Genomic DNA, 24,467 nt, shown 5'->3' on the forward strand with positions numbered 1-24,467 from the left:
CATTAACCATTCCCCTATCAAGATAAAGTAGGTAAACCACTTTACCCGCGCAAAAATATCTACAGGATGTTAGGTAAATGGGTATATCCCATCAAAAACAATACTTGTCAAAAAAACCAAGTCTCGCAACTCAGTTGTTCTACGGTAAAAAGTTGTGAGATCCATGTAATACCAAGTCCAGGCCAGGAAATCTTTAACGTTTTACATAAATTATTGACTTGGCCATCGCACTAAATAATTTAATTTACACGTGTTTTCATGCGATGGCCAAGTCAATATATTTATGTAAAACGTTAAAGATTTCCTGTGACTACAAATTCATTGGGCAACCAAGATGCTATATCATCAGCCCTATCGTCAGGCACTGATAATGGTGGACCACCGCCAGTTTTAATTTGAGCCTGCCTAGCAATGGTCTTGTCTTTCTTCGCACTGATTTTTATGAGGCTCCATTGCGATTTTAACTGGGTAATGGAGCGGTTCATACCAGCGCACATTGAATTAAACCTGAAAAAGAAATGACAGGATTTTGAATTACAGGTAAAGGCAAAATTTTATATTGAAGGCAGAAATCAAAAGATGTACCAACGTTGTTTGTAAATCAGCCCAAGCCGCAACCTTCCGTTTATTCGTGTTAGTGTCTGTATTTTTATTTTCGATTGCATTTACTCTTTCTTTCACCAACTCTTTCAGCAAATACTGAAAAGCAAACACTAGGCGTCAAACATAAATAAAACCATGCTACAAAAATTAGTAGGCACTTTATCAGGCTAAAAATAAGTACTACCTTATCTTCCTCCAACCAGTTTTCTGATCGTTGCCTTTTAGGCGGTCTGTTCTCCTTCGTCATGGACATAATTAGTATCCGATGTAACTAGCCGGGTCGTCGTAAGAGCTTATTGCAGAGTACAGGGTAAGAGGTACAGAATCCAGAACATACAATCCCAAGTTTTATAAAAGTTTGATAAAACTTGGGAGTTGATCGAAAAAACCGAAAACTTTATTAAATTTTCGTGCCAAATGTCAATGTCAGTAAGTAAAACGTCACAGCTGCCAATTTTTTGTTTTTTTTTTCTGCGATTTGTCTATGATTTTACATGGTCCATCAAGTTAAATCACCAAAAAAGCTGTTTTCGTTCATTCTTTTTGTATAGTCTGTGGAAAGAAAATATTAAACTCTGTTTTAGCTATCAAAGGTTTATAAACGATTATGAATAACGTTTTTTATCAGAGGTTTATAAGAGTGTTTTAAGCCTATCAAACGTTTTAGCTAATGTAGGTTTTAAACCTATATTAGCATTTTATTATGAATAAGACCGTTAGAATCGATGTTATTCGGAGAATAACCGGGTAGGGGATCTAATTTGCGTGATTTGATGATAAACATCAGACAAGTGAAACTAAATAAAAGCTTGTAAAATAAGTATGTTCGTGTAAATGTGTATCGCTAAATCTTTTAAATTACTTACATTAAACATCGTTTGTTATTGTTTCAAGAAAGACAATCCCATACAAAGTTGGAACGCGCTCTTGGCAGGCGCGCCCAAGTTCACGGCTAGAATTTGTTTACGCGTTAAAAATAACCATTTTGTTTGCTTCTGGTGAATTAACGGTACACGTTTCGCTTTTTATAAGTCGGGATTTGGCACGAATTTAGATCACTAACTAATGTATAACATCCATCATCTTCATCATCATTTCAGCCGTAGGACTTCCTTTCAGAAAAATGACGTCCATTGCTGGACAAACAAAGGCCTCCCCCAAGGATTTTCCTGCGCTGCCTGCATACAGGCTTTTCCCGCGACCTTCACCAGATCGTCGGTCCACCTAGTGGGAGACCTGCCCATGCTACGTCTTCCGGCCCGTGGTCGCCACTCGTGAACTTTTCTGCCCCAACGATCATCGTCACTAGGCCCACTACCACTTGATTTTAGCAACTCTGCGAGATGAACATAGGCCTCTCCCAATAATTTCCATAATGACCGGTTGGTAGCGGCCTGCATCCAGCTATCTTTATCCTTTATGAGGTCGTCGGTCCATCTTGTGGGTGGACATCTTACGCTGCGCTTTCCGCAAACATCCATACCTAATAGCCGATGCACTTACCTACTTGCAGAAGAGATAAGGAAAGTCAAACTGAAAAAGTATACTTACTAATATTGTTTAAGGTAAACTTAAACCTGTCTGTTTTCTTTCTTGTAATGTCTTCAACATATTACAAAGTTTATTTTCTTGCTAAAAATATTAAACTTAAATGAAATATTTAATTTTCTTAAACGAAAACTATTTTTTGTGAGGCTATTCTTCACTTGGATACGAAAATGAATAATATTGGTACTCATTAAACCATTGTATATCATTCAATAATATTGTGGCTTGAAATTGAAATTCGACTTATTTGCATAGCTGCTATTATACATTATACCTACGTACATTATTTTATTGTAAGCTAATACCAGAGAGTTTTCATTGAAGTAAAATTTAGCATGTAAAATTCGCATCGCTACGTTATCACCACCATTTTAGCGAGTCATTCCCATCTACCGACGGGGTTTTCCCCCATTCATGCCTACGAAAAATTAGAATTTTTTGGGTGAAAATATAACGAAAATTCTTATTAATGGACATTATGAATAGCCTTCCCTTAAAAGTGTATGTAGACTGCTTCTCACTTAAAATCAGGTGCGATTGCGGTCAAATACCTGCCTTGTTCTGCATAAAAAAAACAAAGCACGATCTCCTGCAATTTGGATCTAGCTAGCCACTGCCAAGTAACTTGTATTTATTTATAAACAGTTTACATAAAAAAACTGCAATAAATAATAAAACTTTTGTCAAACCGAGCGTCTTTGTGCCCTGCCCTTGATAGAGGCAATATTTAGTGTTTACAAGCAAGTAACACCCAATTATATTTCTGGTCATGGTCAGTTTTTGCAAACTGCTCTAACCTTTGATAGACTTCGGACTTGGTATCAATAAAAGTAATTGAAATGGAGAGTAAAGGTATATTCATATTGCTCTACGCTACGATGAGAGAAAACTAGACAACTAGAAAGTAACAAAAATATTAAAGAATCTTAATGTGTATTAAAAATTACTACCATAACTATTTTATACATAAGCCTAAAGAAGTTCCAAATGCCCTCTACGTAATTTTAGCATCCTTTGACGTACTTTAACAGTTTATGTTTGTCTAAATGATTTCAGTGTAAGTAAAATGCAAACATAGAAAAAGATAGCGAGTGGGCACGCAATTAGGATCTTTACATAGCTACACTAAAAGGACTGCATGACTTGGTGATTACGATTTTGAATACCAGCCGGGACAATAGTAATGAGCACAATAATTTAAAAATAAATTCTTGGACAACTTAACAGGAGTAGTATTTTCTTTAATTATTGTTGCTTTTTACTCATAATTCTCTAAACCCCCGTGATCATTCTCCACGATCAACACCTCAAGAGAAGTGGGGATGGCTGAAAACCAGCGCCGTCTAGGACAAGTAGACCTTGGCAGCACAAGCTGAGCCACCTCCAGTTGCTTCAAACGTTTTATTATAAATTTTCTTTTGTAATTTCCTTTTTTTGTAAAGCAATAAACGGTTTTAAGTTAAGCACTGTTCATTCTTTTCTTTCAGCCAAATGGTTTGGTTAGTGGTAAAGCTTATCCTCGTAATTCTAAGCCAGCCTGGCTAGCTACCACCATCTTACCTAAGTCTGCCGCCATAACAGTATTGTTGTGTTCCAGCAGTTGGAGGTAAGATAGCCAGTTCCTCTGTGGTTGAGGATTTCGGGTGAAGCTTCTACCTTCGGTCTGATCATCATTTTCCATCGGGTGAGATTCAGGCTAAGAGCTTCTTCGCGATGAAAAAAGACTGATGGACAGAGCCTAAGGATATTCATAAGAACTGGTCCTGCGCTGCCCGCTTCCAGGTACTTCTTCAGCATGTTCTTATTTCTTTTCGCTCTTGGCACACCGTTCGTGGTCACGTTGAGGCATTATAATGATTCACATCGGTTGTTTGTAGAGACGGATTAGATAGGACTCTCTGCACGATCTCCCGCCATCTCTCTCTGTTGGAAGACTGTCTGGTGCAGTCACGTACGCCGTTTCCCACCGCCGATCTGCCACCAGCATGTTATATAGATGTATATGTAGGAGCTATTTTGCCACAAAGAATGTCTGATACACTGTTTGCAGACCGTTCCTGCTATAACACGACATTCACTGTGTAAGTAAACCGCTTCAGATTTTGAGTTTACATACAGATTAATCTACAAATATTTGCCCACGAAATTCGTTATGATGCATTTAGCAATCCTCTTGCTAATATCATTACTCATTATTATACTAATATTAAAAGATGTCGCTATATTAATGTTTACTGTCACTACACATACCCAGACATGTCACGTTTAGTTTCAATGTATGGTGATCCCAACTCGATGGACTGACGACCAAATCTCTTTGCTTCTGGTAAAGTAAAGAATCAAGCAGTTGAGACTATAATGGTCCAGGGAGTTATGCGAGTTTACATCAAACGTCATAGCTAGCGACTGCGAAAAAAATGTCTGATTTTTCAAACTTTTCACTGAAGAATAAGTTCGGCACTTTGACAGTTTTATTCTTCAGTTAAAAGATAACTGACGATTGAAAGATAAGCCCAGTATGATAGATTGTACAGCGTCGTTAGTAGTTTAAGAAATGAAATCTTCATATCTTTTTGACACACTCGCTAGCGACTACGGATAATGTTTCGGTTCAAGAACGGTCAAGCAAGTCCGGGAAAAATCAATTTTCCACCGTGTCTACAATACATACGCAAAATCTGAAACAATATTCAGTATACAGCAACAGTTGNTCATTAAACCATTGTCTACCATTCAATAATACTGTGGCATGAAATTGAAATTCGACTTGTTTGGATAGCTGATACTGTATGTACATTACATTATACCTATCTACATTTTATTTTATTGTAAGCAAAATTTTGCATGTAAAATTCGCATCGCTACCTACGTCATCACCATCATTTTAGCGGGTCATTCTCATTTTCTACCGACGGGGTTTTCCCCATTAATGCCTACGAAAAATAAGAATTTTTTGGGTGAAAATATAACGAAAATTCTTATTGATGGACATTAGCCTTCCTTAAAAGTTCCATTAAAAGTGTATGTAGACTGCTTCTCACTTAAAATCAGGTGCGATTGCGGTCAAATACCTACCTTGTTCGGCATTAAAAAAAAACAAAGCACGATGTCCTATAATTTTGATATAGCCACTGCCAACTAACTTGTATTTATTTATGAATAGTTTACATAAAAAAACTGCAATAAAATAAAAAAACTTTTGTCAAACCGAGCGTCTTTGTCGCCTGCCCTTGACAGAGCAAATATAGTGTTTACCAGCAAGTAACACCCAATTATATTTCTGGTCATGGTCAGTTTTTGCAAAGTACTGTAACCTTTGATAGACTTCGGACTTGGTATCAATAAAAGTAAATTGAAATGGAGAGTTACGGTATATTCACATTGCTCATACTACGAGGAGAGAAAACTATAGACAAGCGCTTGCGCGGGCTTTTTTTAGCAAAATGTATGAAATTGCATACCCGCCAATAGCGGAGGCAACTAGTGGGTTATGTGGGGCTCTCCGATCAGAACGGTAGGGCCTACGGAGGCGGCCATTAATTACGTGAGACAATTTTTCAATAAAAAAAAGTTGAATAATTTTTAATTATCATCTTAAAATACATAATTTTTTTGATTTAAAATAACCCAGCTCTCTAGCAATTTGACCCTTTTCCTCGCTGAAAAAAATACGTGATATTTGACGAGACCCCCCCTCTCCCCTACGTGAGATTTAGTGAACTTTTTGTTCACTATTCCCCGTTAACGCCAAATTGGAGCTTATAATGGGGAATAATTAACTAATAAGTTCATTAATCCCCATAATTTTAAAAATAAAATCCTAATATAACGGGGATTAATGAACTTTTTAGTTCATTATTCCCCATTATATATGCTCCAATTGGCGTTAACAGGGAATAGTGGAATAAGCCATTTTAACTGAAACAGTTTTCTTGGAAAGGAACAAATATAGGTAGTAAAGAGTAAAAGACTTAAGTGGTAAATGTGGTAATAAAAATTAGTACCTTTAGAAGACTAGTCTTCAAAAGAAGTTCCAAATGCCCTTTACGTAATTTTAGCGTTCTTTGACGTACTTTAACAGTTTGTGTTTGTCTAAATGATTTCAGTGTAAGTAAAATGCAAACATAGAAAAAGATAGCGAGTGGGCACGCAATTAGCATCTTTACACAGCAAAAACACTAAAAGGACTGCATGACATGGTGATTACGATTTTGAATACCAGCCGGGACAATAGTAATGAGCACAATAATTTAAAAATAAAATCTCGTGCTCTTGTATGGACGACAGGAAGTTAAGCACTGTTCGTTCATTCCTTTCACCCAAAGTTTGGTTGGTTTATCCTCCCAAGTCCGCCTGGCTAGCTACCACCATCTTACCCAAGGCTGCCACCATTACAGCATGTCGCCATTACAACAATGTTAACAGCATTGTTGTATTCCGGCAGTTGGTGGTAAAATAGTCAGTTCCTGTGTGGTTGAGGATTCCGGGTGAAGCTTCTACCTTCGGTCTGATCATCATTTTCCATCGGGTGAGATTCAGGCTAAGAGCTTCCTCGCGATAAAAAAAGACTGATGGACAGAGCCTAAGGATATTCATAAGAACTGGTCCTGCGCTGCCCGCTTCCAGGTACTTCTTCAGCATGTTCTTATTTCTTTTCGCTCTTGGCACACCGGTCGTGGTCACGTTGAGGCATTATAATGATTCACATCGGTTGTAGAGACGGATAGGACTCTCTGCACGATCTCCCGCCATCTCTCTCTGTTGGAAGACTGTCTGGTGCAGTCACGTACGCCGTTCCCCACTGCCGATCTGCCACCAGCAAGTTATATAGATGTAAATGTAGGAGCTATTTTGCCACAAAATTGTCTGATACACTGTTTGCAGACCGTTCCTGCTATAACACGACATTCACTGTGTAAGTAAACCGCTTCAGATTTTGAGTTTACATACAGATTAATCTACAAATATTTGCCCACGAAATTCGTTATGATGCGTTTAGCAATCCACTTGCTAATATTTACTCATTATTATACTAATATTAAAAGATGTCGCTAAATTAATGTTTACTGTCACTACACATACCCAGACATGTCACGTTTAGTTTCAATGAAGGGTGATCCAGCTCGATGGACTGACGACCAAATCTCTTTGCTTCTGGTAGAGTAAAGAATCAAGTTGAGACTATAATGGTCCAAGGAGTTATGCGAGTTTACATCAAACGTCATAGCTAGCGACTGCGAAAAAAATGTCATTATGGGCTGATTTTTCAAACTTTTAACTGAAGAATAAGTTCGGCACTTTGACAGTTTTAGTATGGGCAATATGTCAAAATGACAAGGTTATTCTTCAGTTAAAAGATAACTGACGATTGAAAAATCAGTCTAGTATGATAGATTGTACAGCGTCCTTAGTATTTTTAAGAACTAAAATCTTTTTTTTTCGACACACTCGCAAGCGACTACGGTAATGTTTCGGTTCAAGAACGGTCAAGCAAGTCCGGGAAAAATCAATTTTCCACTGTCTCTACAATACGTACGCAAAATCTGAAACAATATTCAGTATACAGAAACAGTTGTAGAAAATATTTATGATTCCAACCCACACTAAATTTGTAAAACGTTGTAAGATAAATATTAGAAATTGGCACCGCTCCTAGACCAGTCTCGCGTGATGTAGTCGCAGTTATTACTATGACGGTTGAAAAGACTTGTGTTTGTTGTAAAATATAATATCTAGTTATTTTAATACCTACTTACTTAATTTTTCAGTTTAAAGCGCCAAACAACATTTACATCTTTGGAATATGGCCTTAAAAGAAGCTCTACCTCATAAACTCAACATACGAAAACAAGTAGGATTAAAGAAGTATTCTAGATTGTAGTAACCATCTAAGGCACATTTGGCACATTAACATGTGAAAACTAAATGTATGTTTATAAAGTAACGAAAATAAATTAAAAGGTCAAGTAGAGCTCTATTTTGTTACTTGGCTTGTTGTCTTAAGCTGGTTTTTTATAATCAAGCCTAATCCAAATCCGTCCTTCAATTATCAAACAATCTGTTTACGATCAAATATCGATGTTTTATTTAGTCCTTTATACGATATGAACGTTGCTGGACGGATTTGGACTAAAGTTGCCGACGTTGTTAGTTAGTTGTAAAAAATATTAATTTTGTATAGACTAGTATTTATTTATTCTGTGGTACAGGTACACCACGAAGCATGCCATGTTGTTGGAATTCGGAAACATCAGTACTCGTAGTCTATGAATGCGTTCGGAGCCGTGCCAAGACAACTCACAGCACTCTTTGTCTGAAAGAGATCTATTATTCATACAAATGTCTGTAGAACGATCGATAATTCACACAAAATATGCATCGATCTACGACTATGCTCAGCCACCGCTGCAACACATTTTGTATTGCTTGGCCATTATTATAAACCCTAACGTTTTTGACGGTTGCTCTAAGTGGTTTTCATTTGATAAGACTCATTCAACGCACTGTTTGTCTGAAAGCGATCGGTTTATTGTGATAAATTCTGACGAGCGATCAAATATGATTCGAAATATGCATCGATCTATTAGCCCAGCCCTCGTTCACACCGCTGGACTCCTGTGTACTTAGCCCATAAAGTTATATTCCTACTTTATGGTGTAGCCATGACTTATAGTTGAACGCCAATGAAAACACAACTCAACAGTTTTAATCGGTTGCATCGATATACAAAAGTTTCCCAAACTTTTCCACTTGCTATATTTTTCAGTTTCGGGAGGATTGTCTAGTTCCTGAAGGTTTCACTCAATTATGAAATTTTAATATTTCAAAGAGTGTTTGTGTGAATTTGATGCAAGCATGTACCTACAGGATTTCACCAGAACGTCGGTCCACCTAGTGAGAGGCCTCCTACCCACGCTACGTCTTCCGGTTCGTGGTCGCCACTCAAGAACTTTCCTGCCCCAGCGGCCATCAGCTCTACGAGCTAGCTATGTCACGGGAGGTGCCTGAATACGAGCGGCGCAGGACCGGTCTTTGTGGAAATCCTTGGGGGAGGCCTTTGTCTAGCAGTGGACGTCTTTCGGCTGAAACGAACGAACGATACAGGTTTTCTTTTACAGTTACCATAAAAAATATTGTAATATAGTAAGTAAAGTTAATGTCTCCACGAAAGTTTTCTTTTAAATGGGCATTCAGGTCAAGTATAAAATCGCGTAGAATTACGTTACTTCGGTCTCCTTTTCTAGGAATCAGAATCATCGAAATTGGCAGTGTGTTCTAATAACTGTGACTCATTACTCTAAATATGGTGCTCATTAGCAAAACCACTGGAATGAGGCCAAAGGGTTCAGATTACGAATGAAAGTATAGCAACACAATTCTACAAACTATAGGATTTTCAAAGGACTCTACCAACAAAAATTATAGATTCCAAAGACTTTTGGCTTAAGCTGCTTGTTACAGCTCTCTTATGCCAAAATATTCTGTGACATGAATGTGACATTATGTATTTTTTACAATTTCAATAATTATAATAGAGAAACATATTATTTAATTGTATCTTCGGTTATTTCCAGATAATATCACTGACACCAGCTACTCGTATATTAGATTTGTTGTAAAAAATCTTTTTAGATTATTATGTAGCTCTTATTATGGTAGTAAAATTTTCCTTTTTGTGAACGGACAGGCAATAATAGCAAATTATTTCGTTATTTTATTAAGTTACTATGTTTTATAGGCAATTATGCTGTATAAAAATATATCAATCAAATCCGAACCAGTTTTATCAATAAAATTCCAGTAACTGCCCAAAAGTGAGAGAACGTGAGCGATCGCTAAACGTTTGCTCACGAGCGCGCGCGCATCTATACCTCAAGGTAACCGCTTAGGGCGTTTGAGTTGCTCATGGAATTTTGAAGATATTATGAGGTTATTTAAGCAATTCTAAATTAATAATGTAATAGAAAAACCAATAAAAAAGAACAGAAGAAGAGAAAAAAATAGGCGAAATACGAATAGATTACTGAAAGTCAAAAGCCAAAAATATCGCCTCTCAGTTGAAGTTAAATTCATCTAAGCTTTACATCACATTTACAGTCATAAAAACAAACTTTAAATTAGAAAGCCATGTTTTCCACATGACAACAACGCGATAAGAGAGAAAGACAAAGCCACATGGTACCGCTACAAATTTTTTGTCACACCAATTACAATCACGTGGCGTTTGTAGGATCTTCTTTTTCCATTATTTCAAAATACAATTTCAGCAATCTCATCACTATCCGGTCTATTCCACTTTAAACACCTGGGTGATCAAATCCAGGTGATCAAAGACTCCAAGCGACAGTTCGGTGTTCTTTGAGCACCCATGGATAGATCTCCTAGGTTATCAAAGTGGACTTCTTGCTCTTACAGTCTCCATTGCCTCCAATGGATGACCCTCTAATTTCCCGGAGGCAAAATGAGGATTTACCTACGTTGGCCTACGTATATAATACAAGCTCATTTCTTAATTTGGGGCTACAAGGTGTGATTGTTGAACTACCTACGTCAGAAAGACCACACATTCCTTGAAATACTTTGTTGTTGCTGTCACTTTGACGAGAAGTTGACACCGCGATCCGCATCGTGATAACGGATCACACTGGCATTGTATGATCGTATGAAATTTAAGCCAACTGTCAGAAGCGTGATAGTGGAAAAAATAATAAGCATGGAGCTTCAATGACGAACTTAGGCTCAGGTTTTTTATCCGTACGGGACTATTCCCACCTCTCGTTCCCACCGCTGCAACTCCTGTGTAGCCAGGATCTACAGCTTGACCGCCATATAAACCCAACCAGTGAAGGTTACGTATTTTTGGTCCATTCATTGAAGGGCTCAGAAATCCATGAGGGAGGCCTTTGTCTATGCATTTGTCCAGCAGTGGACATCATTTGGCTAAAACCAGTGTAATTCATGCACCAATTTGTGATCATGACTCATGTACCTACCGGAATGGAGTCCGACGTGAATCAAAATAAATTGTTCGAGTAGGAGTCCTGAGTTTAAAGCAGGAATCGATTTGATTCGAGTCAAACCGTACTCGGCACATCGCTAATACAGGCTACAGGCGAGACAAAGCTGCAAAATTATAAAACACGCTAAAAACATTCCAAGACCGATCTCAAGACTTATCCACAAGATAAGGATTGGATTACAAATAAAGATTATGAAGAGCTATAAAACTAGTCAGTGTTGATTAGACGATAACATTGAATGTTGTCGAATCGCAATTATGTTGTTTAAATAACAATTAGGACTGTTATTCGCACGTCGTTGTTTTTTTTTGTAAAGTAACAGATTGTAAAAATCACCGCGAATATCGGATATAAAGGCTAAAATAAAAATTAGTTCACGAAATATTTTTAATAGAGTGATTTCGCTTTTTTTTAAATACATTGGAAAATGGTCCAGTTTTTCTTTCGTTAAGTTAACCAACTGTCTAATGGTTAAATATCTGCAAAATTCGTTTTTAACAATGGTTAGCTTGACTTTTAATCATTTTTTTTAACTTAGTTTGACAGTTAGTGGATTTAACTAGAATAATAAAACTGGCCCCAAGAGAACAGTAACTTTGTCTGTATGTAATCAATAAATCAAGGCAACAATCAATCAGTGAACACCAATGCACCACAGATTCTGAAAGTAAATCAATACGGTTCATATCAATTGACCCGGCCGGAGCGCTATTGGATGCGCGCGCGCACCCAATGGCGGATCATTGTCAATTCGAACAATTTAGTCTGTTGTCATATGATCAAGAGGTCTTGAGTTAGATATTAGAAAGTGAATGAAATTTATCGTACGCGTGGAAGCGTGGATCCCGTTTTACCCCCTTAGGAGTAGAGTTTCGTAAAATCCTTTCTTAGCGGATGCTAATTCGTTATGATGTCATCTACCTGCATGCCAAATTTCAGCCCTATTTGTCCAGTGGATAGGGCTGTGCGTTGATAGATCACTATGTCAGTCAGTCAGTCACCTTTGAGTTATATACATAATATATTTAGATATGAAACAGAATATTGTTTGAAAATACTGAAAGTTACTCAAATAAAGCAAGAAGATTTGGTCTTCTCTCCCCACGCAGGCCAAAGGGTTGGGGAAAAAATTTCCACAAAATAGTATTTATCGTATTACTTTGACCTGGTCGTCCTGAAACACCTTCCTTATTCGGAAAATTCGTGGCTGCATTTCTCTTTGGTTGAACTAGGTTTATAGCACATTAGCATTATAATAATTTAGGTAAGTATAATATCTAATCTATGACAGCATTGACTCTCAAAAACTATGGCTACCTATGTGAATGATTTATTCATATAGAGACTGTAGGAAGATTAGCATTTTACATAGGTTCAACGACCTATTCGCTATCGTCCGATCTTTCACTCGATTCATAATAATCTCCCGATTATATCAGCTCGCTGTAATCGATTGCGCACCTAGAACCAATTGATTCGTATCGAGATTTAATCCGACGTGATGTCCGGCAAATCTTCGACAACATTACGTGGACATTGATACAGTTCTAAAAAACATGAATATTTTATGATGAACTTTTTGCTTGTCACCAGTCCTTCAGAAACAGAAAACCTTCAAAAAACAAAAGAAAAAGCGTGTGTAGTTAGGACGTTTCATAAAGAAGCAGAAGAAGGCAGCAGGCAGCAGCGCTTTTACAAGTTTTCAGGTGCTGTTAAAGCCAATGCGTGTGACAACCGGCCTTCTGTGGTTGAGGTTTTTGTTGGTAGTCAAGTTGTAGATCTTAGCTATGGTAACAGTGGTGGAAACTATACAGGGTGTTAGGTAAATGGGTATATGAGCCGACATTAGCCCATGTTAACATGGGCATATAAATGGTATGGTGAAGTCAGTTTGATATCATCATTTTAATTTTTTTAATTTTCATAGTGTCGGCTAGTATACCCATTTACCTAACACTCTGTAGATGGGAATAGTTCTGTGACTGTCGCCATCAGGTAGCATAACTTTAAGCTTGTTTTCTTTCCCTCATTTGTAAAGCATTTAGTTAATAAACTCCAGAAAAGACTTAAGAATTTCTGTGACCGCAATAAGCTTAGAAGAAGTCGTATGCAAAAGTTAGGTATGTAGTATGATAATAAATGAATTTTGTTGACTCTCCTAATCATTAGGACTACAGACTGTACACGTGCGCGTGCGCATTTGAGATAAGAACATGTCTCAATCACTGCTCTCAGTGTTTCGTTTTACTTAATATGGCGCCTGTCTGGCCTAGTGATTCGTATGATATTATTATGCCAAAGGATATTATTATCCCGCACAACACAACATTCTACAAATTAATAATGATCTGTGGACTCTTATAATTGGCGCCTTAAAGTGGGCGTTGGTAATTACAAGTACGACTATCTATGTAGTATCTATATTTCTATACTAATATTATAAATGCCAAAGTAACTCTGTCTGTCTGTCTTGCTTTCACGCCTAAACCACTGAACCGATTTTGATGAAATTTGGCAAAGAGATAGTTTGAGTCCCGGGAAAGGGCATAGGATACTTTTTGTCCCGGTTTTTGAAACAGGGATGCGCGCGATGTAGTTTTTCTGTGACAGACAAAATTCCACACGGGTGAAGCCGCGGGCGGAAAGCTAGTTGTACAATAAAGTTTCTTTTTTCTTTACTCTGCGTCTGGTATTATCCAATAAAATGCTCTGCTTAGCTTAATACTAGGTTTAAGGCGTCGTGTAGGTGTGTTAGAGTTAACATTTTTGTTGTTATTATTTTTTATAAGTATGTACATTGTACCTATCATTGTTGTTATGCATTTTAAAAGATGTACGCCAGATTGAAAGTCCACTATCCCACGAGCTGACCACGCAGCAACAACAACAAACAAATCTTTGTTTTTGCAAATCTTGAAAGATCAAGAAACCATTAATGCAATGTCATGTACGAGTACGTCATATTTAATTTTATTTGTATTTACCGTGTTTCTGTATAATATTAAAGGCTACTACAAAAAACTATTCCTATGTTAACCGACTCTTACCCGACTTATATGCATTTACTAGTTTGTAGCTTCTTCATCGACTTATTTTCTTTAAAAGATGTTTTCCTGAATAAGGTTTCCATGGACTGTCTCCAGTTTTGCAAGCCAATTGAAATAATGATGAAATAAAAAAATGACAGTAAACGGTATAACCAGTAACATTAACCTCGACTTAAACTTAAAACCTTTGCGCAAGTCTCACATATAACAGTGATTTGCAGTGATTCTAATAATTGCAAACGACTCAATTTGCATAGTAAATAAATTACTTACAATGATTTCATACAGAGCCTCAGGCTACGTCACACTTGTAGTGTTACCACTTACCGTTAAGTATGCTACAGTCCGCGTCAATTTGGTAAAGTATAAGAATTATCGTAGTAAATAGTACCTATTCTAGTACATACTACAGTACCTACAGAATGACTACGTATTTTAAGTTGGCCAGCATTTCCAACAACATCGGGACAAACTTCACTTCACTGGTTGGGTTTTTATTGCCGGTCAAGCTGTAGATCCTGGCTACACAGGAGTTGCAGCGGTGGGAACGAGATTTCTTAATTTTTATTTTTAAATTAGGTTTAGTTTAGGTTAATTAAGTAGTTAACTTTAAATATTATTATATATTATTTTATTTTGGCAAATAAACTTTATAATAGAAGATAAAAAAAAATTACGGATTAAATTACTCTACCTTATTTCATTCTTAAAAAATCTGAGCTATAAGTTTTTTTTTTAAATATGTTTCATACACGATCATTCATAGGTACATACTATTTTTTCCTCTTCCTCAACACGGCTGTATTTCCCATTTTCCTATACCTACCCAGGTAAGTATAAGTTTAAGTATATTGTTCTATGAACACCGGGCATGACACACCATAGCAAGCATTGGGGGAGGCCTATGTTCAGCAGTGGACTTCCTATGGCTGAGATGATGATGATGAATAAAACAAGCATGCTCCTTCTTGGATTTCATGATCACTCGTCTCTGATGATAATATTGATATCAGATGCTCTAAATACCACTGAAAAGCTATATGCACTGGGAAAACAACATCTTTTTTACCCGACTGCGCCAGAAGGAGGGTTATTTATTACAATGTTATAGCAGTCTACGTTTTCTACAGAGGGTTACACGGTTTCCTCTCAAAGACACGAGTAAATAACTAATTTTAGGTCAAATTTGACCGCTAATGCGACTTATCTCACTTATCAAACAAGTAGCTCTACTTTTTCAATACAAACAAACGGTACTGTCCTAACTCGTTGGCATTTAATTTTTCTAGGCTGGACCGGTTCGCAAATTCATGTTAACAATAAAACGGTCTACGTTACATGTGATGTGACACTCAAAAATTTTATTAATACAAGTCAACATTGAGTAATAAGATCGATATTGAGTCAGCGACATCATCAGGTTCTTGTCTCTACTCGAGAAATTTTCTATCCCAAGGGCCATCATCTCGCAGAAGCACGACCTTTTCCAATTTACCAGAGGCAAATGGAGGAATTGGCCTACAATGCTGCTGACAAGTTGGGGAGGCCTGAAATTCATATAATTGTCCCTTAGTCACCTTTTGCGACATCCACGGGAAGAGTGAAAGACAAAGTAGCCCTATTTCTTTCGAACTCCTCCTGTTTTCTTCTGTTAAATTCTTCTGATTCTTCGCTGCGGGTTTCAAGACAGTTAGCTATCCTAATTATTATTACTGACGGGATTGCTACCATTGTACCTTAATTTTGAGTTTCCGATATTTCGGCACTACTAGTTAGCTATCCCCCGGGGCTACTCAACCTTCACTGGTTGGGTTTCATTGGAGGCCAAGCTGTAGATACTGGCTAACAAGAGTTGCAATGGTGGGATAAGTCCTGTAGCCCTATTCTAGGCACTCTGCCGGAATTTGTGAGTGGAACTGAATTCAAAATTAAATTCTTTATTTGCTCAAAAAATAGGGTAAAACCATAAGTGGTGTTGGTATTTTTGATTGCAAAAATAAGTGCTGAGTTGATTTCTTTTGATAGTAGATAGTTATGTCCAAGGGCCTTGGAATTCTAATTGATATTCTAAACGAAAGTCAATTTAGTTACACAACTGTCATTGCCTGAGCTTATTAGCTCACGACATACTGATTCAATGTTTTTGTTGATGTTTATTTTATTTTTAGTAGTTTAATTTAAACGAATAGAATTGTACACGCGTCTTAATACTTATAATGCTATAATAACGGTTTTGGTTTAACTAACATAAACGTGTCTATTTCATATACAGGATGACGTTTAGGTAAATCGTTAGCATTCTTTTAAACACTAAGGGTGGGTGGCACCATCTTACTTTAACTTTGACAAACGTCAAAAATCTGTCAAACTCCATACAAAATACACCGGTTATCGTCATAGTTACGGTCAAAGTTAGGTGGTGCAACTCAGCCTAAAAGACTCTACTCATGCATGATACATAGTACATTATCTGAATATGAGACAAATTGAAACAAACAAACAAACAGACAAATGGCTAGCATAAAAAAAAAAAAATCTAATGTTAACGTCCAAGGTTTTATTTTCTTTTACCTATACTTTACAAATTTTGATTCTGTCTAGGGGAATAGGTAGAGTGTTAAAGTTAGTTCCATGGTGATTTATCTGTACTGACATGATTTACCGTTATATAGAAAACACAACACCCGCTCAGACAGTGATCTGTCAGGGAACAGTCATGGCTAACGGCCAGAATTCCCATGTCGCATTCTTCGAATCGCACCTGACGCTATATTGGTTATTGCTAATGAACCCTATATTTTAAACACATGATTGATGTTTTATTCTAATAAATAATAGCGTCTGTCAATTGCGCGCATGTGGCGGTATATTACAACTACATAAAACGTCACACTCAGAGTATATTATTATTCCGTCGTCTGTACATACTTCTCTTTCTGCAATCGGGTAGTAAAGAAGATTGGTTTATCTTTTTTAACCTGAGGCTCTTGGCCTGCATCTCACTTGATGAAAAGTGATGAACAGGCCGAAGTTGGAAGCGATTTTCACGCGGAATCCACCAAAAAGGGGGTATTTTATCGCCAACTGTCGATACCCTTATATTAGATTTAGTACCTACTTTATTATAAATATAAACAATCTATGATGAGTTAAGAACCTTCAAGAGTGTGAGACGAGTTATCGCGTAACTTGACAGAAGTGAAGTCTATTAAAATACCCGTTTGTATGGGAATTTAACCAGTTTTGTAATTAAAAGGCTCGTATAATAATGCAGACGCGCAGTTTTTGCATGGGGCTACATGTGATCCCAGGGGGAATTCATTTGCATACATTAAGCTAATTACACCCGTATTCACAAACGATACTTGCTTAAGTGAAGCAGCAAATCGAACGCACAGCGTTGAATAGAACTCTATGTGATTGGTTCGTGTGTCACCCTGTGCGTCCACGCACACTATGAGACGTCATAGTAATGTTTGTGAATACGGGCGTTAATTTGTGGAATAGCAAAAACTTTACTGTGAGAACATTTTTGACAGATCTATTGCAGTGTTTTTTTTTTTAGTCCGTTCTGTTTTGTGAAAATGGAAGTTGCTATTCCTTTCCTATTTTCGCGTAGTTAGTTAGTTAGTATAGAGATAGTTTATGACCCAGGGAAAATTATAGACTAGTTTTAACACCGGATTTTGGAAAAAAAGACACGCGGGCGAAAACGTGGGCAAAAGTACGTGTATATTCAAACACGGGTCTGAATCTTTGTATTGCTTATCAGTTAGTTATGTACCCAAAGAACACACATCACTTCAGTATTTTTGCACACTGATAACGTCTTCTGTCGCTACTTATCGCATCTGAAGCTATTTAATAATTTATTCTGTTTTTTATTATGCCGACTTGATGGACATTTGCTGATAATATTCAATGCCTATTAATATCAGGCTTGAAATAACTTCGATGATAATGTAGAAAAAAGAAGAAAAAAACTGTCAATAAGTAGGTACAATCTAGGTTTTTTTATTCACAACGAGGAAGTTCTTGGCCTGCATCTTACCTAATGGAAAGTGATGATCAGACCGAAAGTAAGTAGAAGCGAGCTTCACCCGGAATCCTCAACCTCAGAGGAACTGGCTATCTTACCTCTAACTGCCGGAACACAACAATGCTGTTAACATTGTTGTTATGGCGACAGATTCAGGTAAGATGGTGGTAGCTAGCCAGGCGGACTTAGAACAAGCTCTCCTACAAACAGTAGGTATTTATTCGAAATGTAGAAGGCAAAGAAATGAAAAAGATTCGTCCAGTAGTGGATTGACACCATTAATAGACTTGATAAAAGAAACTATGTCAGATAATAAGGTTAGAGATAGGTATATTGTTCATTAATTGATGCTGACGCCTCCCGCGTGATCCATATTGAGTAATTAATTTACCACCCACTGTTATGAGTGTTTATTTTTTTGTTGTTTTGAGTAGAATTTTATAAATGGTGGTATGGTGGACGAAATTGTAAGGCACAATGGGACTGCCTTATAATGTTGTCCTTGCATGTAAGTGGTGGCACAGTGGTGGGAACTCCCCAAAAATGTGATTGGACGTAATTAAAGGATTTTTTTCCTATTAATACCTGCTTTATACGAAAAAGGTAGGTAAATTAATTATAATCTAATAGAATAGGCTTTACTTAAGTTTCTGATAGCATTGAGTAAACACGGATAAAATTGAATAAGAACATAAAAACAGAAACCTTGACGCTATCCGAATTTTCGATTGAGGAAAACGATATATGCGAAAACATAAATGGCTAAATGGTTAATTTGAGAATAAGTTGGTATTATTTCGTAACAGGTTCTATTTTATTAACAGATCACGTCGTGATCTACGCTCGAAGCTGCGATAACAGGTGAGTGACCTCACAGACAATGTACAAAATGTACCAATTTTTTGAATTGACGTTTGGACCATCTACCCTGCTTGTGAGCGTATTTATAATCCCAAATAGGAATTACGAAATAATTTACTACACTAAGTTAAAATTTCAATTTATTTTTTTCATTCTAAACTCTTTGCACCTAACTCCTTCCACCTAATCCACGGACCATCGTTTCGCACGCGAAAGGAGGTCAATTTTGAAAGTAATGAGAAGACTCCAACACAAACATCTCCTTCTTTTAGAAACTTGCACCACTGTGTAAACAGCCAAAACATTTGTTCAAAATGTTATCGCACAGTTTTCCGTAATCTTGAACCTTTTTCCGAATGTGAATTAGGAAAAAACGCGCCGTATTAGCGCGGGAAAGTTTTCTTTCACCAAACTTTTTAAAACTTTTTTTTCTAACTTGCGTTCGTAAATCAAAAACAACAGATTTGTTACATAATTTAAAAAAAAGTTTAATTACCATAGAGCTTGATTAAATAGAAGGAACAACCTAAAAATTGTGCGGACGGATTGCGTTATGGAAGGCGGAGATAAACAACACGGCTGAACTGGGTGCAGTGCCAAGTCCAGTTTCAGGGTCGCGGCTTCGGAGAAATTGTTCCTCATAATGTGCTAAAAATATTCGCAGTGTATACGACACGCTGAACGCTAACAATGCGTGCTTTTATTAGCCAAAAGAAACTCACCTTTCTGTGATCGGCACTGCTTTCGACTTCAACTCGTAGAACATGAAGTCCTGGTGCTCCTGCGCTGCCGCCATCTCATCCAAGATCTTCTGGTCAACATTAAAATCGTTCGTCAGAAGAGAGGCGAGATCATAGCCCATGTCGATCCCGGATTCATCCATTTTTGAACGGAAACACAAACACAAACTTTTCCACAACAAACGTATCTATCAGAAAACCATTATAAACAATACATCTAAACTATAATAACGAAAACACGATAAATAACTCGACAGCATCCATCCTCCCAGCTGTCTACTTGTTGCTTTTGTTGACTATACATACGTAGATAATGATAAAACGAATGACTGTAACTCTACCTAAAACAATATAGCATCATTTAGCATACCGCGCCGCGCTGTAGAGCGACTTTTAAAATGCGGTCTTAATAATGCGACGAAGTTTTTCGAGGTGGCAATATGTTGATGATTTCTCTCAAAGATACACTCAAGAGAGTTTCAATAATGGTCAACCAATATTTACCAGTTTTATCAGATGGTTTTTAATAAATATAAAATAGAGAGAAGTAGTTGATTGCTATTTTACATATTAAGAAACTTATGTTAAGAAAAACTATGACACGAAATATTTAGACCTGGCAAACACAAAAGCACCTGAATTCGTTCAGAAATCGAAATGCCTTCTTTACTTACTATGAATAATTTAACCAATCACTGATGATTTCTCATAGTCTTTCACATTCCTAGAAGTGGAATTTTATGCCCAGCGCCAGCCCCATTATCACAGATATCCCGCCATATTATAGAGGGTATTTTTTTTGTTTTTTGGATTATGGCTTTGAGCGGTTTGCAGATTTAGCCATTTACATTTTTTTTTCTCGTAAGGAAAATATTAATAATTTTGCGTACCCACTAGCCGTCGGGCTTGGGGCGGCTAGTTACTTCCATAGGGCTTTCCTTATCGGAAGGACAGGGCCAATCCATTAAAACCTGACGGTACAATCTTCCAATAGTTATAAGAGTCAGGAAAGCGGGATTAGCCTTTGGCAGTCGGCATTCGGCTCGGCTCGCTCAGTGCGGAGACAGGATCCCGTGCGTGGTCCCTTCATACCGAGGCTCGATAAGAAGAGGCAGGTGTACTAGATCATAGCGCTCTTCTTCCACCCAGGGCTTAGGCAGTGGCCTCGTCTTACTTACTTTACCTTTCCGCTGATTTCCTCTGGAAAACCTCGATGATGTAGGTAGGGCAAGTCGTGTATAAGGGCCTACGTACTGAATAAACTAATGTAGAATTTTAATTTTAAAATTGAAATCTACACTTCATAAAGGGTGAGCAGACTATACTATACCACGCCTCTTCCTGGCTGGTCGTGGTGGCGGACAATGGCCAGTGGGGTATTGATTGTATCAGATAAATGTAACCAAAGTTCATTTGCTTGCAAGTTCACAATGAACAAAAGAAAGTAGAAATTGTTAATCAACATAGTCCGTGGCAACCTTAATAATATTAAAATGGCGAAATAGCTACGCTCCATTCCAAAATTTAAATGTCAAAATAAAACGTCAAACTTGAATAAAAAAAAAATCAGAAAAAGCCGCCGCGGTTTGCTTCGGTTTCGGATTATTTTTCGTTAAATTTCATCTTTGTTTCTTTGCTAATCCAATAAACTTTCAAAATGTCGAAGGCTCACCCTCCAGAATTGAAAAAGTAAGTTTTTGCCAATGGACATCCAACAACACAAAATTTTTATAACCTCAACTTGCATAGCGTCGTTTTTGCGTTCTATCCAATTTTTGAGATGTTTAGTTCAAATTAATTGGATAATAAACTTATTATAATGTTACGTTACTACTTTGTAATGCTGAATATTACTGTTTCAAAAACATTTTTGTCGCTTGCATACCTACTACAATGCAAAGAATGTTTATTTCAAAGTTTTCCACCTGCCGTCATTCATTGGATTTATGATGGACGGTTTATCCTGTAACATGCAATACTTGCAGTGTTACACTTTGGTAATGTTGTTTGTGGCTCACGCTGATCCAGTTACTGGAAAAGAATTGGGAAAAGACAAAAAGTAGGTTCCTCATTTTAATATTTCTTTCTTTCAAAAGGTTCATGGACAAGAAGTTGTCCATTAAGCTGAATGCAGGGCGTGCAGTCATCGGAGTGCTTCGAGGTTTCGATCCGTTCATGAATCTGGTATTGGACGAGTCCGTGGAGGAGTGCAAAGACGGTCAGCGTAACAACATTGGGATGGTGGTTAGTAATTAATTTACTTATATCACAGAGAGAACAGAGGTGGAATTGTGTAAAGCAATCGTAATCATTTGACAGTTCATAACATACGATTATTCTGTCAAACATTTTGTATAACTGACTTTATCATACGTTATGAACTGTCAAATGATTACGATTGTTTTACACAATTCCATCTCTGATCTAATGACCGGTAAATTTTTTTTAACAATCTTACAGATATTTGAAGATTTACAAAACTATTTGAATTTAAACATAGTTTTCTAACAAAGAATTAATTAGCAACAGTAACTATAATTAGCAACAGTAACTATAAAATCTCATATTGTACGAATTAGCAAATTATTATTATGTAATTAAATAATGTTTTCCGTTCCGTTTCAGGTTATCCGAGGAAATAGCATAATCATGCTGGAGTCACTAGATAGAATATAGAATTTAGATTTAAGATTTAATTTGTAAGATTAGTTTATAAGCGAATGAACTTTTGCAATTGAATATTTTCAGTCCACTGGTGTCATTCCTTTACAACATCCAAATTACAATAAATTAAATAAGACAAATTAGTTATAGTTTTATTCCCATAAATCCTGTACCCTGTTATGGAAAAATACCGATAGACTTGACGAGTAAATGATTTTCCTATAACTAAGAAAATTATCAACTATTCCTTATCTAGATAATATTACATTCAATTATTTTGGTAGTTTTTCTGCTTTCATGGGCCTAGATTTCTTTTGTCCGTAATTATTTTGCTAATGGGTAGCTGTGACTCATTGATCATTGTCCGAAAGAGATAGTTGATGTTTTTTTTAAAACATCTTTTAATTTTGTAAGATATAAATTTAATCTGCATTAAAAATAGATAATTATGTGATTTTAATATCACCAACTTGTATAACTTACATCATTGGACTAGTTAACTGAGTATTTTTAAACGTAATTATTAAAAAGAAAATAAAGTAAATAATACTTCACAACAATTCGGACCATAGAGAAAAGTGTCATTGTCAAAAATTTGACGTTTCCGTTCATTGTCGTTATGTCAAATCCGCTGCCCAACCAGTGAGCGAAGTCGATAAAACCAATCAGTTTTGGATTTTTATCGGAATTATTCATGTTTTGGCGTCGTTAGTAAATCAACCCAAAGCAGCGGCTATGTTTTAACACATTTGTGAAGTGCATTTACTCCTCGTAAATTAGGAAGTGAATTTATAACTTGTTTCCGTTATCGGTAAGTGTTTTTTTGTTTATGTTCCCGTTTAACTCTGATTCACACTACATTACTTTGATTGCGTGCTTATTATTATGTATTCTGACTCCCACATACACAGTAGACTGACGTTGAACTGTATTTGTTGCTATTGCTATACATACACACTGCGCGGGTGTAGCCGAAAAGTGCAAAAAATCTTGTGTTTCTNGTAGAGCGACTTTTAAAATGCGGTCTTAATAATGCGACGAAGTTTTTCGAGGTGGCAATATGTTGATGATTTCGCTCAAAGATACACTCAAGAGAGTTTCAATAATGGTCAACCAATATTTACCAGTTTTATCAGATGGTTTTTAATAAATATAAAATAGAGAGAAGTAGTTGATGGTTATTTTACATAATAAGAAACTTATGTTATGAAAAACTATGACACGAAATATTTAGACCTGGCAAACACAAAAGCACCTGAATTCGTTCAGAAATTGAAATGCCTTATTTACTATTATGAATAATTTGACCAATCACTGATGATTTCTAGTAAAGTGGAATTTTATGCCCAGCCCCACCATCACAGATATCCCGCCATATTATAGAGGGTATTTTTTTTTTGTTTTTTGGATTATGGCTTTGAGCGGTTTGCAGTTTGCATATTATTTTTCTCGTAAGGAAAATATTAATAATTTTGCGTACCCACTAGCCGTTGGGCTTGGAGCGGCTAGTTACTTCCATTGGGCTTTTCTTATCGGAAGGACAGGGCCTATCCATTAAAACCTGACGGTACAATTGTGGTACAATCTTCCAATAGTTATAAGAGTCAGGAACGCGGGATTAGCCTTTCTTTGGCAGTCGGTATTCGGCTCGGCTCGCTTAGTGCGGAGACAGGGTCCCGTGGCCCCTTCTTATCGAGGCTTGACAAGAAGAGGCAGGTGGAGATTATAGCGCTCTTCTTGCACTCAGGGCTTAGGCACAGTCACTGGCCTCGTCTTTCTCCCTTTCCGCTGACTCCTTCTAGGAAACTATACTTCATGGGTGAGTGAGCACACTATCCCACGTCTTTTCCTGGCTAGTAATGGCCAGTGGGATATATTTGTATCAGTTAAATGTAATCAAAGTTCATTTGCTTTTATTATAAGTTCACTATGAACAAAGAGAGTA

The 24,467-nt window shown here is 36.9% G+C and overlaps 2 protein-coding genes across 2 annotated transcripts; one reads left to right on the forward strand and one right to left on the reverse strand.

Annotated features, from left to right (window-relative positions):
- Positions 1–293: 293 nt before the first annotated feature.
- Positions 294–1,232, reverse strand: LOC114365469 (uncharacterized). Its single transcript, XM_028322054.1, has 3 exons — positions 788–1,232; positions 590–699; positions 294–507 (listed from the first exon to the last, which is right to left on the reverse strand). The coding sequence occupies exons 1-3, from the start codon at positions 854–856 to the stop codon at positions 294–296; spliced, it is 393 nt and encodes a 130-aa protein (XP_028177855.1). The 5' UTR covers positions 857–1,232.
- Positions 1,233–21,400: 20,168 nt separating this feature from the next.
- On the forward strand, positions 21,401–22,665 carry LOC114365465 (probable small nuclear ribonucleoprotein G). The gene is made up of 3 exons (XM_028322048.1): positions 21,401–21,547; positions 21,955–22,102; positions 22,484–22,665. Exons 1-3 carry the CDS (start codon positions 21,516–21,518, stop codon positions 22,532–22,534), a joined length of 231 nt encoding a protein of 76 aa, XP_028177849.1. The 5' UTR covers positions 21,401–21,515; the 3' UTR covers positions 22,535–22,665.
- The last annotated feature ends 1,802 nt before the right edge of the window (positions 22,666–24,467 follow it).

The sequence above is a fragment of the Ostrinia furnacalis genome, unplaced genomic scaffold, assembly GCF_004193835.3.
Source record: "Ostrinia furnacalis isolate ACB-3 unplaced genomic scaffold, ASM419383v2 OfSCF7591, whole genome shotgun sequence".
NCBI lineage: Eukaryota > Metazoa > Arthropoda > Insecta > Lepidoptera > Crambidae > Ostrinia > Ostrinia furnacalis.